Genomic DNA, 17,684 nt, shown 5'->3' with positions numbered 1-17,684 from the left:
GATTAGGTCACTGAGAAGGAAATGTGCAAACCCCTGGCAGGCTCGTCAGCTGACTGGGAAAATCTTTCTCATGAGTTGCAAATACTAATGGATTAGGCTGCGTGTGGTCAGGTCCAGATTTAGGTTTGATGAGGCCCTAAGCTACAGATGGTAATGGCACCCTTTATATGTCCAGCTGTCCTTTGTCAACAACAAATTGTCACTGCTTTTTGTGTTGAATATGTGCTATACGGTAATTTATGGACCTAATAGGTATCTAAAGCCATTTGCACATGTTGCCATGTCCATTCAGAATGCAGATACCCTATATATAAAAATGAGCAAACCAGTGATATTTTAGGGAGCAGGCTAGCAGGTGGGGCCCATTGTAAGAGCCTACACAACACAAAACACTCTTGCTGTATGTAGGTTTTATTTTACTTGTTTTTTATCTTATATTTTGGAAATGTACATCCAGTTTTCTTTTCCTTTAAATTTTTTGGGGGCCCCCAAGAGAGTGGGGCCCTAAGCTATAGCTTGTTTAGCTTATACATAAATCCGGCACTGTGTGTGCTCCTTCAACAGACAGGAACAAGTTAGGTGGGCTTGAAAAACCCATAAGGGATTGTGGGCGGGGAGAAGATTTTGAGGTTACCTCTAAAAACATTAAGACCAGCAATAAAAAATGATAGAAATGTATCAGAAGCAGGAAACTGACAGGAAGCAGTTGGACTATTGAATGAAAAGGGAGTTAAAGGTGTGTTCTCTTTTCAGTGCCTCCTGAAAGCATTCCTCTTCCAACAAGCCTTTTAAGCTGAACTGCTTTCCCGTTCTGCATATGTACCAGATTTTTTTTAAAAGACATTTAAAAAATGTTTTATCATCTGTTGTTTGCCACCTTGGGATCCTTTTGTACAACGGATGGGATATACACTTAATTAATAATCATGTGCTTTCCAGTGCTTTCTAAAGGTATTGGCTTATTGTTTGTAAACTTACAAAAAATATTTGGTTCATAGTCATATATGATGTAATTTAAATGCAATTTTTAAAATGATAGCTGAAGCACTGCCTCACTTCTAAACCAAAAATGGCATTGCTTTGGCTGGTGATCTGGAGATGTCAGGATTGCAATATTAAGCAATGCCATCGTCACCAGACTGTTGCAATGTGGCAATAACAACAGGGCAGAAAGACATTTAGATCAATGTAAATGAATAGAGTTTGGCTGCCTTAAAAAAACAAAAACCAACAGCTAGAATCTGCGTATTGGAGAACTATTTCTTAATTTTTCTTGTGCAATTTTAAGACATGCTCTGGCATGATCTTAAAATCCTTAGGTGGATAAATAAATAATGCATATACTGGTTCCCTGCTGAGATTGCTTGAAGGAATAAAATGAAAGAACTAAAAGGAATAAAGCAGGTTGAGTTATGATCTCAGTCACAAAGGCACTCTGCTAAATATGGCATAACCCACAGTGGCAGGGAAAGCTTGAAATCTTAATTCTTGAAACAAAGGTAAAAGCTACTGTAGGTCAGAGAAATCAAGGATAACTTTTTTTGTGGCATTGCAGGCCTTAGTTATGGAATTGGGGGAAAGAATTGGTGGTTCCTCCAAAGGTCCCCAAATTACCTCTCAAGTGGCTATGAAATTTAGGTATTATTATTATTATTATTATTATTATTATTATTATTATTATTCCCTTCCAGTACATAATAAAAAACATAATAAAATGTCAGACATTAGAAACTACCTTATACAGTGAATCTGCCAATCTCAGTTTCTCCCACTTTCTCATCTTTCCAAAGATTAAGTTCACATTTCCACAGCAATTCATGATTTTTTAAATTAAAAAATGCATAAAACAACCAGCAATTTAGTGCAAATTTATCATACTAAGCATATTTTGCATGCAGCTTTGACTAATATACACATTTTTGCTAGCAATTTCCACAGGCATAATGAAGTTTGTATGCTATTTTCGCTTATATATGCATTTTCTGCACACTGCCCGGAATATATGCATTTTTGTAGACATTGCTTTTTTGTCAAACATCATTGCAAAATTCAGATGATTTAAAACTGTGTTTGGTTTCATGTATTGGTTTGAGACAAGCGAATTGGACAGTTTCTCATTAAAATGCCAAAAATAAAAATGAATTTCTCCATTGTCCCTAATGAAATTAGAGTGTGATTCTAAATAACAACACCCCCCTTTTTTTGTTTGCTTAAGCTGTTGTAACAAGTGCTAACCTGATTAAGTATTCGTGCAAAATATGTAGACCCATTGCAATAGACAGATATCCTGATAGATCACTATTGCCCACTCTGCCACTCCAAAGTGGCAGCTACTACCAGCGGAACAACCAACCAGTTATCCTTTTCCCTGCAAAGATTGTTCATGACTGCCACTCCTGCTGCTGCTGTTCCAAGGAAAGGAATAGTCACTCTTCCCTTAACTCGGAGTTCCCACCAGCTGCTATTTCTAAAGTTTTGAAATGCATACAGCTGTCTGCAGGGTTGCTTTCAAAATCCAAGAAAACCAGTGGGGATTCTATTATTGACAATAGAGGCTGTGATGCTAAGGTCAAGATGCTGGGCTTTCTAAAGGAAAACGTACAGCTGCCCAGTGGTCTGTGATTATAATTCATGCACCAAGCATGTGCTGCTACAGTGCACCTATGCATTTTCCTCAGGTGTGCATGAATGGTTTCTTGCTTAAAGTCACATTCCATGAAGCCTACACAGAGTGGGAGAAAATCATCAGAACTGGGGGTTTGACAGCCCTAATGCCGAAGAGCATTGTAGTCAAGCTTCCCACAAGAGGCATCATGAATGAAAGCAAAGCTTTGTTTGGAATGAGGGGTATTCAAAGAGGAAGAATAACAGGAAAAAGCACAGAAGCACAAATACCATACAGCAGGCCTGCAGGACCCAGCTCACACCCTACTTAGTACACAGGCATTCGTCCAATAACATGCTGTATTAGAAATGTTGGTGACTGCTCTGTGAAAGGTAGCAGTGGAGTCTGTGGAAAGTGTCTTTGGCAGTGAGAGGGAAACTGCATATGTTTGGCCAGAGTCTCAGGTTCTAGCAAAGCCTGGACTACTGAAGTTACTTTTCACATTCTTATCAGTTACTTTCTGCATCACATAAAACATAATACTACTTTGCCAGGGATGGAAGTTTTATGGGTGCAGAAGCTTCCTTAGTTTACTAGAACATTCTGGTACTGTACTTTCTTGACAAAGCGTGTCCACAGCTGGCGTTTTCCTGTGAGTCATGTGGGAATTCAAGGTCAATGCTCAGAGACAGAGTGATATAAACCTGGCGCTGAGTGCAGTTCCTTATCCTCCTTTCTCTCTTTCTGTGTTTTTGCTTCTGCAACTGGATGATGCACTTTCGAGCGAAGATTTTGCCTTACTGGGGATCCAGTAAGTTCCTGTATGCTTTAAGTCTCAGTAAAACTCTTAATCCTGCTGCCTGTGTGTGTGTGTTTTTTTTCCCCTCTGATCTCTTCACAGAGTGGACTCTGCTGATTTTTTGCCCATGTCCTGCAGTTGCCCAGGCATGGAGACAGGGGGTGACTGGATTTGGCCACCAGCCCTGTCTTGCATGACTGGAAGTGTTGAGCTGCCCAAATGTTGTTTTTGAACTGCTCATTTCCCACCCTGCAATGGCCCAGTTTGGGTCTGTCTGCCCTCTTTTTAAAAAGCCTTGGTCAGAGGTCAATGTGTATGTAGATCTAATGTCCAGGTGACTTCCAGATAGCTCATTTATTTATTTACTTCATAAACTATATGCACCACAGTTTACAAAAAGCAAAGTTTACAAAAAGAAAAAAATAAGAAAATCCAGAAAATATATAATACAATAACAAAGTGCTTTTAGTACACTGATTTGAGGGTGTTTTTTTTCTTACAATCAAGCTGCTTGCATCAAAATTCATTCAAGTTCTAGCCTATATCGCTGCTTCAATATTTCTGTTGGTGTGGCATCTATAAAACATATCAGAGTCTTAGGTTGTTGCCAGACCCAGGTTTCAGTAAACACCCACAGACCAAAACATGCCCTTTAGCACATTGTTTCTGAATCTCAAATCCCTTTTGTGCTCTGACCCTTTCCCCAGATGCTGAAAAAGCAATTTGTGCACAAGGTCCCAAATGGGAGTATTCTGAAGAGCACAGAGTAATTTCCTGCACCAGAAATTGAACTCTCACCTTGTAAATAAGAACTGGCTATTGTGCCTCCAGGATGAAGTGCCTGCGGCAATGGGACACAAAGAGAGAAAGTGCAGGAGGTGGGAGGCTTTAGGCATGCACCCCTTTCATTGTAAAAAGTGGACACCTGGGGAACAAACACGGATCCTGCAGTCATATCTGGTCAAGAGGTGTGCAGGCCCTTTCAGAGGTCCAGAAAAACCCAGGCCACTTCCAGCTTTTGAGGTCCTTCAGCCATAATTAAAAATTTAAAAAATTACCTCACATGGAAACAAAATAAGTCACCAAAGACACAAAAATGCAACATTTTCTTTACCTTTTAAGACATACACTTGACCCAGCACCAGCCACTAATACTGGCTCATTTCAGTTGAGCTGAAAGAAGAAGTTCATCGTGGTCTAATATTATGCCATCATTTTAAACTCATATTTATGAATATTTTAAACTCTTTAATAAGACAAACTCTATCTTAATTAACCAAAAAGATATTTTACCTCTTATTTGATTACATTTGCAGTACTAAGCTGAGAAAGTGAGCCATATTCTGCTGTGATGCACATATAAGCAAGCTGCAAAACTTACCAATTGCTAAAATCTGAGGCCCTGGCCAAGTATATACCTCCCTTGGTCCTGTGTCACACACAGGGCATTTTCCAACGGGGTGTGGAAGACTCAAATTTTTGAACCATCTCTTAGGCGTAGACTACACACAGGGAACAAAAGATCTGCCATTGCTCAGCACATCAGCCCCAGTTGCTGCTCTTGACTCCTCCCTTTCACAGTGAAAACACCTGCGACCCTGTTAGAAAGAGAGGGTATCTTTTACCAGAATAATGTCATATGCTGGAAGAAATAGCAGTATCCAGTTTTGTTGTAAACCATTATTTTACATAAGCCACCCTGGAGATCCTTCTGAAATCAGTAAGCACTGGTTCTGATATCCAACCTGTGTTTTGGGTTTTAAACTGAATCCCCAAACTAGAATAATGAAGACGAGGCCCAGAACAAATAGCCAACCTTCTAGTCCTGCCGTGTGTCTTCCTTGATACTGAGATAATTTTTCTTGTAGAAAACTAAAGGACTGAGTTCACATATCTTTCATTCTTTAAGTAATAGACTGGATCCTCTTTTTAAATTAAAATAAAACCTAAAACAGCCTACATGACATTTGTCCACATATGGTAGCAAGTTTTGGGATCAAAGTGCTTGACTCCGAGCCAAGTTGTTGACCTATCAAATCAACCTTGGCTATTCTGTTCAAAATCCCATGAGCTCTCCCTTTCCTTAAATAACATTATATATTGTTGAAAGTAAATTGCCTCTGGGAAAGCATGTTGAGAAGCTGATGTACCATCCAGAATTCTAGTGTAACACAATGATACGAACTACTTTGTGACAAGCTCCACCCATACTTGCCTTTGGGACTATATTGCTTTTTAATGATGTTTTGCCCTTTACTCCAAATTCTGTTATCATTAATTTCAGGCAACTAGTTTCCCATATGAAGCACAATGACCTGCCGCCCAATGCACTGCTTTGCACTGAAATAGCAAGATATGCAGGAATTTCCTTCTTGATAAACGGCCTAATTCTTTCCGTGAGTTCTGAGGGAGTTCTAAATGCTGTATTCGAATACACTTTTAAAATGATCACCCACTTAGGAAATGCCATTTGTCAAACGAAGTGACTGACACTCTTTCTGCTATAAGCATATTTCTAGAAGGGAGCTGTGGTATATAAAGTAGCTAACGTTTACTGCCTGGAAAGCTTTATTATTGCTATTGTTATTAATAAATTGATATCTGTTTACTGCCTGGAAAGTGTGCATATGATTGCAGCACATATTATTATATTGTGATTATGTGCGTTTGGTGGATCTATGGAAAATTCAGCCCATGCCAGGGCTGTATTATTTGTTTCAAGACTTGCAGTTCTACTTGCAGTGTCCAGGGATGGTGAATCCGACAATTTCCAGTTATCCTGTTTCTCATTTTTCCAATCTTATAATCTTCACACCTTCCACATCAAGTTTGTGATATTTTTAGAAGTAATCCCGAAAATTCATTGGCATTTTATGCAAATATGCAATTTTGCCTGATATGCACATTTTTACAAAGCAATCCCTCCTACTATAACACGTTCTTGTATGTTATTTTCACAAATACACGATTTTTATTTTAATGCACACTTTGCCCTGGTATATGCATTTTTGTACACATTAGTGGGCCAGAGAACTGCATTGCAAACTTTGAAGAAGTGCAGATTTCAAAGGATGCCAGTGTTTCAGTTCACTTATTGTTTTGGAAAGTGATAATTACATATAGGCTCACATTTAACTGTGAATTGAATTTCTCCCCCATCCCTGGATGTGTCTCTGCTGGAGTTGTCATTTGGCTATGTATTGTTTTCTCAGCTGCAAACACTAGACAGAACAACTCAACCTACAGCAGTTCTGGTTGTTGCTTTTTGAGTCCTGGCTACCTGGGCCCTGCATCCCCTCTTCCTGTTTCCTATCTCTGCCTCCTCAAATCGGCAACTGTGGCCTACTTACACTGGTAGTTCTCGTTTGCTGGCATTAGAACTATGAACCAGGGCTACTACCACCAGTCATCATCATCAGTCATCATTTTAATTAACCACCCTCCACCCTAAGGTCCCAGGGCAGGCTATAATAATTTAAAACACAGTTTTAAATAGTTCGGAACCTTGCAATTAAAAAAAGGATGGTTGAACAGGTGTGGTACCACCTTGTGGAGTTTGCTGGCTTGAGAAGTCCAACAGACTCCCTTGTACTCTTTTTTCACTAGGACATTAAAATGTGTTCATACCTGAAGGCTTTTGAAGAACTTGGGCAAAGGTTTCAAGAACTTGGCTGAGTTTGATTTTAAATGGCTATTCTGTTGCCTCTGTTTTAAATAGTGGCTTTATCTTTGAACCTTAAATCTTCAACATATGCGTTTTTGTATATTTCACAGAGAAACAACAAAAGCTGGGTTGTATCAAATGGCATCACTCAAGAAGAAGAGTTTGGATTTGATATCCCGCTTTATCACTACCCTAAGGAGTCTCAAAGCGGCTTACATTCTCCTTTCCCTTCCTCCCCCACAACAAACACTCTGTGAGGTGAGTGGGGCTGAGAGACTTCAGAGAAGTGTGACTAGCCCTGGGTCACCCAGAAGCTGCATGTGGAGGAGTGGAGACGCAAACCCAGTTCCCCAGATTACGAGTCCACTGCTCTTAACCACTACACCACACTGGCTCGCAGCTGATGTTAAGTCTTTTTGTCAGTGGAACAGTGAGGTGGGCCCTTTCCAGTGATCCTACCAAGCTCCACTGCATCTCGTCAGGAGGGTCCCCCATTTCCCTGGAACAGATTTAGTGGACACGGGGGTACAGGGAGGAATTTGCAAGTAATTGCTTCCTTTCCCTTTCCACTAACAGAAGACTTTGCATCAGCTGAGCAACACCTTTGGATATGACACTTTATAATAAGTAAATTTTTTTCAAACAAGCTGCCTCAAAAGACTCTGTCCTTTCTCCCCAGCTGCCCTATTGGTACTAACTCCCAGAACACCCATATGATACCACTTCTCTTACTTACTTCCAATCCCTCCTCAAAACCCATCTTTTCTGTTAATACTTTGGCACAATCCACCGGTTTTAATGACATTCTGTAACTCAAGATTCTTCAAGACATATGTTTTGTGTGTCATGAGTCCATGGAGGTGTCATAGCAGGGATGGTCAGATTCTGAGGAGAATGGGAATTGCTCTGGCAGTTGGTACAATGTTTGGTGCTGGCTCTCTTGAGGACATTGTCAGTGTTTTTCTCTGCACTGTGATGTGCTGCCTTCATTTATTGATTAAAAGTCGGTGGCAAAGTAACAAAGCAAACTACGTTTTCATTAAATAACATAGTCTTAGTTACAGGTAGATAGCTGTGTTGGTCTGCCATAGTCAAAACAAAATTTTAAAAATCCTTCCGGTAGCACCTTAGAGACCAACTAAGTTTGTTATTGGTATGAGCTTTCGTGTGCATGTATCTGAAGAAGTGTGCATGCACACGAAAGCTCATACCAATAACAAACTTAAATGGTCTCTAAGGTGCTACTGGAAGGATTTTTTAAAATTAAATAAGATGTTATGCAGTTCAGGTATGCTTAAATTAATGTGCCTGGCATTTAACAGAATGAAGGGACATTCCTGGATGCAGGTGAAAAAATAGTTCTAGAAGCCATCTGTATTCTACAATTTATTTTGTAGCCCCAGTTGCAGCCTGAGTAACTGAATAAGCTTTCATTTATTGGCCAGGTGTTTTTTTCTCCAGAATTCACCCTATGTATGTGATTTTCTTTCATTCATCTGCCCTCTGGCCTAAGATAATTGATTTCTTTTCACACAGAGAGACTCACTTCTGTCTAGCACATTCTATGCCCTAAAAGAATACATTCACGGGTCGGATAGCGGTAAGCATTTATTGAATCGCAAATACTTCCACATTTGCTTACACAGCCGTTTCTAAATCTATGTTTACAGCTTAGTTGCTCTATAATAAAATAAATTGAGGGGGGGAAAGGGCATGATGTTTAGCTCCCCCGCTTCCTCACAGAAATAATGTGGATCAGACAAAGTAGATTCAGTTGAGTAGGTGCTTGGAGATTCCTCACATCTTCTCATAGACTCTTGTGCAGGTGACACCTTTCATGGTGCATTCCTGAAAAATCAAAAATAACATAGGACATGTGGGTTACGCTTATGTAAAGCCTAGTGAAACGACATTACATCAGGAGCGGAGAACCTGTGGCCTTCTAGATATTGCTGAACTACAACTCCCATCAGCCCCAGCAAGCATGCTCAATGGCCAGGGAACATGGGAGTTGGAGTTCAGCAACATCTGGAGGGCCACAAGTTCCCCACCCTTGCATTACACTATCAACCAACGCTTGAAGATAATTACACATGGGAAGGAACACAGTCCACCTGGGAAATGCATCTTTATTTTAACGCTATCAAAACATCTTGACTAATTATAACTTGCACTATGTGGTGTGGCTAGTATCCAGTTTTTGCTTGTGCATACTTCTCTATCCCACAATTGGCTTTGTACCAACCTTTCATCCCTAGCAGTCACTTGTGGGGCTTGCACACACCTCAAATCGAAACACACACCCCAGCCTTGCATGCAGTCATTTAAAAAATGCTGTTGTAAATACATTACATGCAGTCATGAAATACTTTTAATCCATAATGTGTGTGGCAGGTGGGGAACAATTTGGTTCCTTGCTTGGCTCCTGATCCCTGAGCACTGGCAGGTGGGTATGTGGTGGCAGCTACTTGAAAACATTAAACCTGATTATGTTTAAGCCAAAGCCACATGCACAACCTTGAAACCCCTAACCTTCATCAAGGTTGGCATCTGCATTAAACTGGGCATACAAGTGGAGAAAAGCAAGATGAAATCCAGCCATTCTTGAACCATTGCTAAATCGAATTAGAAAGTGTACTTTCCCCTTAGCTACAAAGTAGTTTTTAAACTGTGTAATCTATTTTATTATTTTTTTTTCCTCGCATAATTTTTATTGTTTTTTAAATCATAACAAACAAGAAAATAAAACAGTTTACACCTTGTTGTCACAGATTTTTTTCTATAAGACTTCCTTCAGCTTCCCCTGAAATCATCCATACCCTAATTTAACAAATTCACACAAATCCTAGCTTATATTGACATTATTTTCTCTTTCCTTCTTTTTCTCTTTAGACAATATTCCAACCTTTTCACAGAGCTTTTTTAAACCCAACTAGCGTTATCTGACCTTCACTTATATTTTCCAGATATTCCACAAATTTCCCCCAGTCCTCAATGAACCTCTGGTCTTTTAAATATCTAATTTTCCCCGTCAATCTGTCCATCTCCGCGTATTCTAGTAGTTTTGCTCTCCATTCCTCAAGCGTCGGTATGTTCTGTTGTTTCCAATTTTGAGCCAATAGGACCCTTGCGGCCGTTGTTGCATATTGAAAGAATTTACTGTCATTGTTCTTTATATCACTTCCTGCTAGGCCTAACAGAAAAGCCTCCGGCTTTTTCCCAAAGTTATATCTTAATATACTTTTCATTTCATTATATACACTTTCCCAAAAGCCTTTGACCTTTCTGCAGTCCCACCACATGTGGAAGAAGGATCCCTCTTTTTCCCTGCATTTCCAGCATTTATTGCAAGTTTTATATATTTTTGCTAATTTTGCAGGTGTTATATACCAACGGTAAAACATCTTCATGAGGTGTAATCTATTTTAAACTGTGTAATCTATTTTAAACAGGCCCTTGAAGTCTGCCCTTTCTAGAAATTATAAGAGTGATTGGAGGCTTAACATTCAAAACTGGCAAAAATGCCCTTCAAAAATGTTGGGCACAATCCTTCAAATCCCACTATTACAATGAGAAACCTAATAACATGGTTATAGATTTCTCACTGAAATCAATGTGATTGAAAACTGCCTAGAATGGGTCCCATATTATGTAATTTAAAACAGTAACTTACCACCACCATTTTCCCATCAACTAGTTTCCTCCTTATTGTTGATTCTTTGCCATTCCACTTCTGCATTTGAACCAATGCACCTTTTTCTAAGGTTACAACAGTCTGGAGAAACAAAGGGAAAAAATTAAAATGTGACTACTTTGTTTATTTTTTTCTGCAAATATCAAGTCAAAGTTGGAATGCCATTTACGGGGGGGCAGTCATATACATCCTTGTTATTCAAGTAGCATATGATTATATCTCAAGAGCACTTGTATTTCTTTCTAATAATCATCATAGTAGTAGTAGTTGTTGTTGTTTTATTATATCCTTTTTGTAAATGAGGCTCCTGGTGATCTCTGACCGAGCAACTGTTTAGCTTCAGCAAAGCTGAAGGATAAGTTACATAGTTGGAGCCAGGACAGGAACAGGGGGAGGTTGAAGGCATCTCCGATTTGAAGGACTGTCTGGTCCAAGTCCACTTTCAACATAAAGAAGAAGAAAGGAAAAAAGTTGCTGATCAACAGTTAGTACCTCAAGAGCAGATTGAGTGGGTGCACAGCTCACCTGGTGTCACTTGTTGTCTCGAGAGACAACGGAGTCCGTCTCTGGGAGTGAAGTCAGATCACTGCATTAGCAGCATCAAAGTGACTTCCTTGGGATGCAAGCCTGGGCAGTGTGTACAGAGGTCCTCATCATTTCTATCTATAGCACGTATAGAAACTGTCATCTTGACCATTGGATCCGCTATTTGTTTCATCCGCTCCATCTGCCTGAGCCTGTCTTCACATACAAGGGAAAGTCCCTAACTCACTGAGGATTTGAGACCCATTGGCCTTGGCCAGTCAAAGCCATTTCCTGGGGTGTGGCTGCTGTCTCATAGTAACAGCTTCTAGGAGCTACAGGTGAAAGCTGAGTGCAAGGTGGGGATCAAAGGTGGACAAACTACCTCAAAAGGAGAATAACGTGTCCCTCCCACTAGAGATACTACCTGTCTCCTAGCACCCCATACACCCCCACTACAATGAGTGCACTGAATTCCTATTTAAATGTTAGTAATCAAGTTAGAGTCGATGCACTAAAACAAATGAACATAACTGACTTTGATCTATGATGAGGATGACAACTATTTTTATTTTAAAAATGTGTTCTAGAACGAAGAAATGTCAAGCTGAGTTTACTCTGAGAGAACTGAGTGTTGGACTTTGTAAGCCTACAGTGTTTTGGGGTGCTGGCTGTCTCCTGCAATATCTGGTTGTCTGTTGGAGTATTTGTGTTTCTTCACTGGTGCTTGACCTGTATATATGTAAGTTGGCAGGACATATTAGGAAAAAAAGAAGCCTCCAGTGATATCTGACAGAGAAGGAAACCTGGGTAAGTGCTGTTCTCCTGGAAGGAACTTCTCAACCCTTGAAGACTTGGAACAAGTGTAATGTTAACAAGTCCTGTGCTATCTGTATCCCACATATCAAGTTACCTTGGTTTCTGTCAAAACTGAACTGAAGACCTTACAGTGCTGCTAAAAGGAAGAAAGTTGAGGGGGAAGCTATCTCTCACCTTTGTTTTCCTGTCATCTGCAGTGGTTTCTTGAAATTCTTGCCCCAGCTTGAAAGTGATCTGTGTATTTTTGAAGGTGCTTTCAGTTCTGATTGTTACTTCATCACCCTTCATGCTGATGATGACTTTGGGTTTGGCCAAGCTGCCAAGTTTTCTGGTGGCCAACCCCACCCCTACAAACCAGATAAAGAACATTATACCCCATTGGGCATTGCATATATTACACATTCCCCGACCTCAAAAATACATCTGAAAACTATAAGTGAAAAAAGGAATGTCAGCTGGAGAGAATTACAGTATTAGTGGAGAGTGCTACAATTATTGATTGCCCATCTTCTCCCCAAACCATTAGGGAAGATTATTAGGGATTAGCAAATTATCTTAAAGACAAAGGGGAACATCTGGTGTGTTTAAATGCAAAAGTCAATATGACACAAAATGCAATACTGGATTGAATAGAAGACCAGTGAAGACAAAACTGCCTTATATCACATATCCCCTACATACAGAAGCAATTCAGACATGAATATACAATACTTGGTTTCTCTTTTGAGTACTCAGTATCTGAAGACTCACATCTGCATATGTAGACTAGCTCCATTGATAAATAATGCATTTGAGGTGATATCAAGTGATCTCTGTGTAGTGCTTTTTGGGGAGTCTGTAATAGTTCATTCACAGATACAAATTATCCCTTAATGCTGTAATATTGCATTCACTTGCCAGGGGATAAGTCTTACTGAACTCGTTTAACTTCTAAGTAGATGTGTTTAAGATTTCACTGTTAGTGCTGCAGGCATTTCTTGATGAATACATACATATTCCCTAAAAATCTCCCCTAAAAAATTTTAAGAAATGAAATATTTGTTGTGTATGAAATGTATACTGCCTAACAAATGTACTGATCCTACAACATATCCAGTCAGCATTCTTGAAACTATAGCAGCATTTTAGGGCAATTCTCTCTTTATACACAATTATGCCTGCTATACACATTTTTGCAAATGATGCATTTTGTGTGCTTTTTTCACTAATATGTTTATGGACACATTGACCAAGTATACACATCTTTGTATGCAGAACATGGCTAGGTACTTGCATTACAAAATTCAGATAAATGTGAATTCTGAAGGATAGCTGTGTTTTTGTTTTCGTATTGTTTCGGAAATTGCAAATTAGGCAGGTTCACCTTTGAATGCAAACTAAACAGAATATCTTTCCCTTCTGTAATTAAAAGAAACATACCTTAAAAGAATATGGGACACTATATGATACCCAATATTTCTGCGGAAGGAAAACATAACTCATGATACAAAACTGGGCTCTGAAAAACACCAGGCCATTACTAACAGATGCAATTTCACAATATGCAAGATGACAATGAAAGGAAAGGACAGAATCTGAGCATGGTTAGTAAGACAGATGAAATGAATAATTTCTCTTGTTCAGCTTCCTTTTCAAGATGGTTAAGAAAAAAGTTTAATGATCTGAGTGAAAAGCAATAAGTACCAAAAGAAGACATCACTGAAATGTACAGCGATGGCAGCAGTATACCAATATCCAAATCAAATCTCACCCAGTTCTTTCATGTAGTCATCAAAGTTTTCACTAGAGACAAGTTTCCAGCTTCCCACAAATTTGTTGCACATTATGCAGGGCTTGCTAGACAGTGTTTCCTCAGGAGAATGGAAGTGACAGGAACAGTTCGCAGTAGGAGGCAGAAGGATTGTGTGAGCCACACGCATCTCAATGGCATCTTTTTAAGAGAGTCCCAGGATGTGTAGCGTTCAGGGCCACCCAATGCAAAGTGACAACGTCAGAGGCCAAACAATGGGCATTTTGTTCCAAGCAATTCATGCTGGTCCCAAGACTAGCAACATTGCGCCTGCCACCAACTCCTCCACTATTGTCATAAAGCAGAATAGTTAGGACTAGAACGTGATCTTGCTGTTATTATGCTGGAAGGAAGATCCGGCACAAAGCCACTGTAGAGAACAATATTTGGTTTTCAGGAGGGTGTTATGGGTATGACTAGCAGTTTGCGTGTTTTCAAGAGCAGAGCAGAGGCCTTTTGTTCAAGATGTAGAGAGTTTTGTGCTGGCCACAAGAAATAATTGGGAATATGAAATGTTCTTTACACAGGGGAGTCGGGCCTACTATTCTTGAGGAGGCAGTAATTTCAAACGACATGGTTTTAGACAACTCACATCCACATGCTAACACTCCCTTTTTGAGCAAGGTGATTGGAAGGGTAATAGTAGTACAACTGTAACAGGACTTGGAGGATGCTGATTGCACCTATTACTGTTGAGTTCCAACCTGCCTTGGAGACTGACTCAGCCTTGTTCACCCTGTTGGATGACCTTTATCAAGCAATAAAGGATGTGTGAGTGACCCTATTGATCTTTCATTAACCTGGTATCATCCTGGACCATCTCATTGAGATGGGAATTGGGGGCACAGTTCTTCAGTGGTTCTATTCTTACTTGCTTGATACCTGATCAGAGAGTAGCATTGCAGGGAATGACAATGTCTATCAGCCCCCTGGAAAATATGCTATGGGGTCTGATAGTTCCATCTTGTTCCTGATGTTGTTTAGCATCAAGGTGTTGGGTGAGATTTAGAGCAAGGTGTCATCAGTGCACTTATTGTTAACACCCAACTATATTTCTCCATACAATTACACACACACACACACACACACACACACACACACACGTGGTAGGAGACTAGGAATGCTATTCTCTTAAGATACTTCTGTTCACAAGTATCAAAAATGGAGAGGAGTTTGAAAAAGGATAGTAAATTAACTTTTTTTTCATAGCCATTATTATTGTTGTTGTTTCATTCACGTATGTGATTCTTTACTAACAATGTGAGGGTGGATTCCCACCTGTAGAGCAGGTGTAGGGAACCTTTGGCCCTCCAGATGTTGCTGAATGACAACATCCACCATCCCCAGCAAACATGGCCAGTGGCCAGGGGTGATGGGAATTGTAGTTCCCTACACCTGCCCTAGAAGCATCTAGATAGAGATACCAGGAGATACAGGATGTGATGGAAGAAGAAAATTTTAAGGTAGAGAAGCAGGGCAGGATGTCATCAAATATAGGTGCTACTGAAAACCAGGAGCTTTGATCAGATAATCCAGAAAGAGTGTGGAACTCACAGCCCGGTGAGTCTGTTGATGGTGGTAGCCAATTTGTGGAGTGAGGTAGCAGCCACCATGGCTGAGGAAGAAGGGCAATTTTCGTGTGAGATCTCAGTGTAGACCTGTGAAATCTCAGTGCAGGGTAGTACCTATTTTTAAAACACAGGTTGCCATCTTGCCCAACCTCCTTCCTCCTTAAGTGAAAGAGGGGAAACTTTTCCTAGCCCTTCCATTCCTAGTTTAGAGACTCTGAGGAGTGCAGTAGCTACTGGTTAACAGGGTCAGAAAGGCATTTTACTCCCAACCACACCTGGTATTAGGTTCAGGGGTTTTCACCTTTCAGTCAGTGGGTAGCAACTGTTAGGCATCTCATCTCCACTGGGAAGGGAAGAAGTTTAAAGGGGGGCACTGATGGGGTCATGAAAGCTGAACAGCCCCTGCCCCTAGTTTGGGTGGGTCAGGCTGTCCAGTAGCTATCTCAAGATACCGGTGGTCCGAGTTGCATAGTTATCTGCCATGCTGGGTCACGGATGCCAATTAATGACCAGTGGATGCCCTGACAGGCATATGCTATGATGGCAGCACATCAGGTTGGAAGTCCTTTAGCCTACAGATCCTAACCCAATGTCATCCCCACCCATGTCTGTCAGTCAATAAAGTTGTGGCCAAGTTTTCATCCATACATATCTCTTGGTCTTTATAGTTTTGCACCCACACTTAGCCATGACAGGAGCTGCCAGGGTGACTGCCCCACAAAAACTGCAGTGTAGGTGAACACCTTTGTTTCAAGCAGCTCCAATAATCTTTGTATTGAATCACAAAGACAATCAAGGTGTGGAGAATATTCCTGAGTACAAAGGTGAAAGGAATGGTTGTTGAATAGTAAGGAAAGAGTCTACAGCCTCATTGTGATCCCAAGTTACTTGATTTTCAACTATTGTTCTTGTGGTGCAGAGTGATAGCTTCAGAAAAAGAGTGACAAACAGGCAAAACTTCATGGAATTTCTTTGTAGAGCATAAGTAGCAGAACTCAAATGAAAGCAAGATCTGGTGCACCATAGAGTCATCTGTTGCGATGAGTAATGTAGGGGAAAGGACAAGCAGATTATTATTATCACATAGCCTGAGTTTATGAAAGCAATAAGCCTGTCAAGATAATCTGGAGCCTCTTGACCTCACATGTAGGTCAAGTGATGATTCAGCAGGGCAAATCTTTCGAAATATGCTGATAGACATGGTCTTGCTACTTGCATGTGAAAAGTTGGTTGCATCTCTGGCTCACCATCATTCAGGAATACTAAAAGCAAGACACAGAAAGTTTTATGGGGCAGATTTTGACCCTAAGCTGACGTCCAATGTATCTTGAGACATGAGAATGTCCCAAACGAAAGCATCAGGAGAAGAACACTTTAATCTGCTTCACTTGGTTTTAAAATGGAAGCTAAGAAACCAACACAGATAGTTTTAGGGGGTGTTTTTCTGCCCCAAACTGAATTCAAGGTGCCTCAGCTTGCTAAATTGTTCCAGAATAAATCACATGTAATGTGTCAGGAAAAGGGCCTTATCTGCTTCTCTTTCTTGAAAAATGGCATGGGGTAGATGAAATCTGATAAAATTGAACAATCTGAAAATATTAATTCATATCTGAGGTTGAACAATTTAATTCGGGGTAGTGCAGGGAAGGGAATCAATTATCCAAGACCAGCGTTCAAATCCTCACATGGCCATGAAGCTCATTGCGTGCCCTTGAGTCAGTCACTGCCTCTCAGCCTAATTTACCTCACAGGGTTGTTGTGGGGATTCAGGAGGGGGAGAAGCATGTATGGCACACTGACCTCCTTGGAGGAAAAGGTGGGTGAGGAGATTTCACCCCTCCCATTGCAAAAATCTGCTGATTCTCCAGAGAGGAGGGGGCGGATTGTGCTTGCTACTTATTCCGCTCCAGACTCACTTCAAAGGGGGAGACTGAGTGTTATCTCTGTGTAGATAATGTTGCTGCAGAAAGCAGCTGTAACACTCAGTGCAGTCCAGCGTCTCCATTTGTATATAGTTTGTATAGTACAGTAGCTGTAGTAAATAAAAGAAGATATTCTTCAGCACTGTCGTCCGAGTGCTTTATGCTCTGCTATACTCTGCTGTGCACGACTGTCTTCTGGAAGTGAGTTCGGTGCTCACAGCTCTGAGTTGTGAGTCCACAGCACTTAGACCTGTTCCTGCTGAAGAAGGTCTCTGGAAGTGCTACCCCAGCTCGCCTAG

General features: G+C 40.5%; 1 protein-coding gene across 1 annotated transcript; it reads right to left on the bottom strand.

The window, feature by feature from the left end:
- Positions 1 to 8,658: 8,658 nt before the first annotated feature.
- Positions 8,659 to 14,018, bottom strand: LOC310849440 (myelin P2 protein-like). Its single transcript, XM_083749625.1, has 4 exons — positions 13,854 to 14,018; positions 12,278 to 12,450; positions 10,742 to 10,843; positions 8,659 to 8,916 (listed from the first exon to the last, which is right to left on the bottom strand). Exons 1-4 carry the CDS (start codon positions 13,924 to 13,926, stop codon positions 8,866 to 8,868), a joined length of 399 nt encoding a protein of 132 aa, XP_083605751.1. The 5' UTR covers positions 13,927 to 14,018; the 3' UTR covers positions 8,659 to 8,865.
- Between the last annotated feature and the right edge of the window lie 3,666 nt (positions 14,019 to 17,684).

This window comes from Podarcis gaigeae, assembly GCF_964106915.1.
Source record: "Podarcis gaigeae genome assembly, chromosome: 7".
Classification (NCBI taxonomy): domain Eukaryota; kingdom Metazoa; phylum Chordata; class Lepidosauria; order Squamata; family Lacertidae; genus Podarcis; species Podarcis gaigeae.
This window is presented reverse-complemented; position numbering and strand designations above follow the sequence as displayed.

Excerpts from the sequence above, each read along its gene's own strand:
- LOC310849440 (XM_083749625.1), bottom strand. The coding sequence starts at position 13,926 with ATGTGCAACAAATTTGTGGGAAGCTGGAAACTTGTCTCTAGTGAAAAC. Across the intron at positions 12,451-13,853 it reads TGACTACATGAAAGAACTGG|GGGTGGGGTTGGCCACCAGA; the intron begins GTGAGATTTGAT and ends TCTGGTTTGTAG. Across the intron at positions 10,844-12,277 it reads CAGATGACAGGAAAACAAAG|ACTGTTGTAACCTTAGAAAA; the intron begins GTGAGAGATAGC and ends TTGTTTCTCCAG.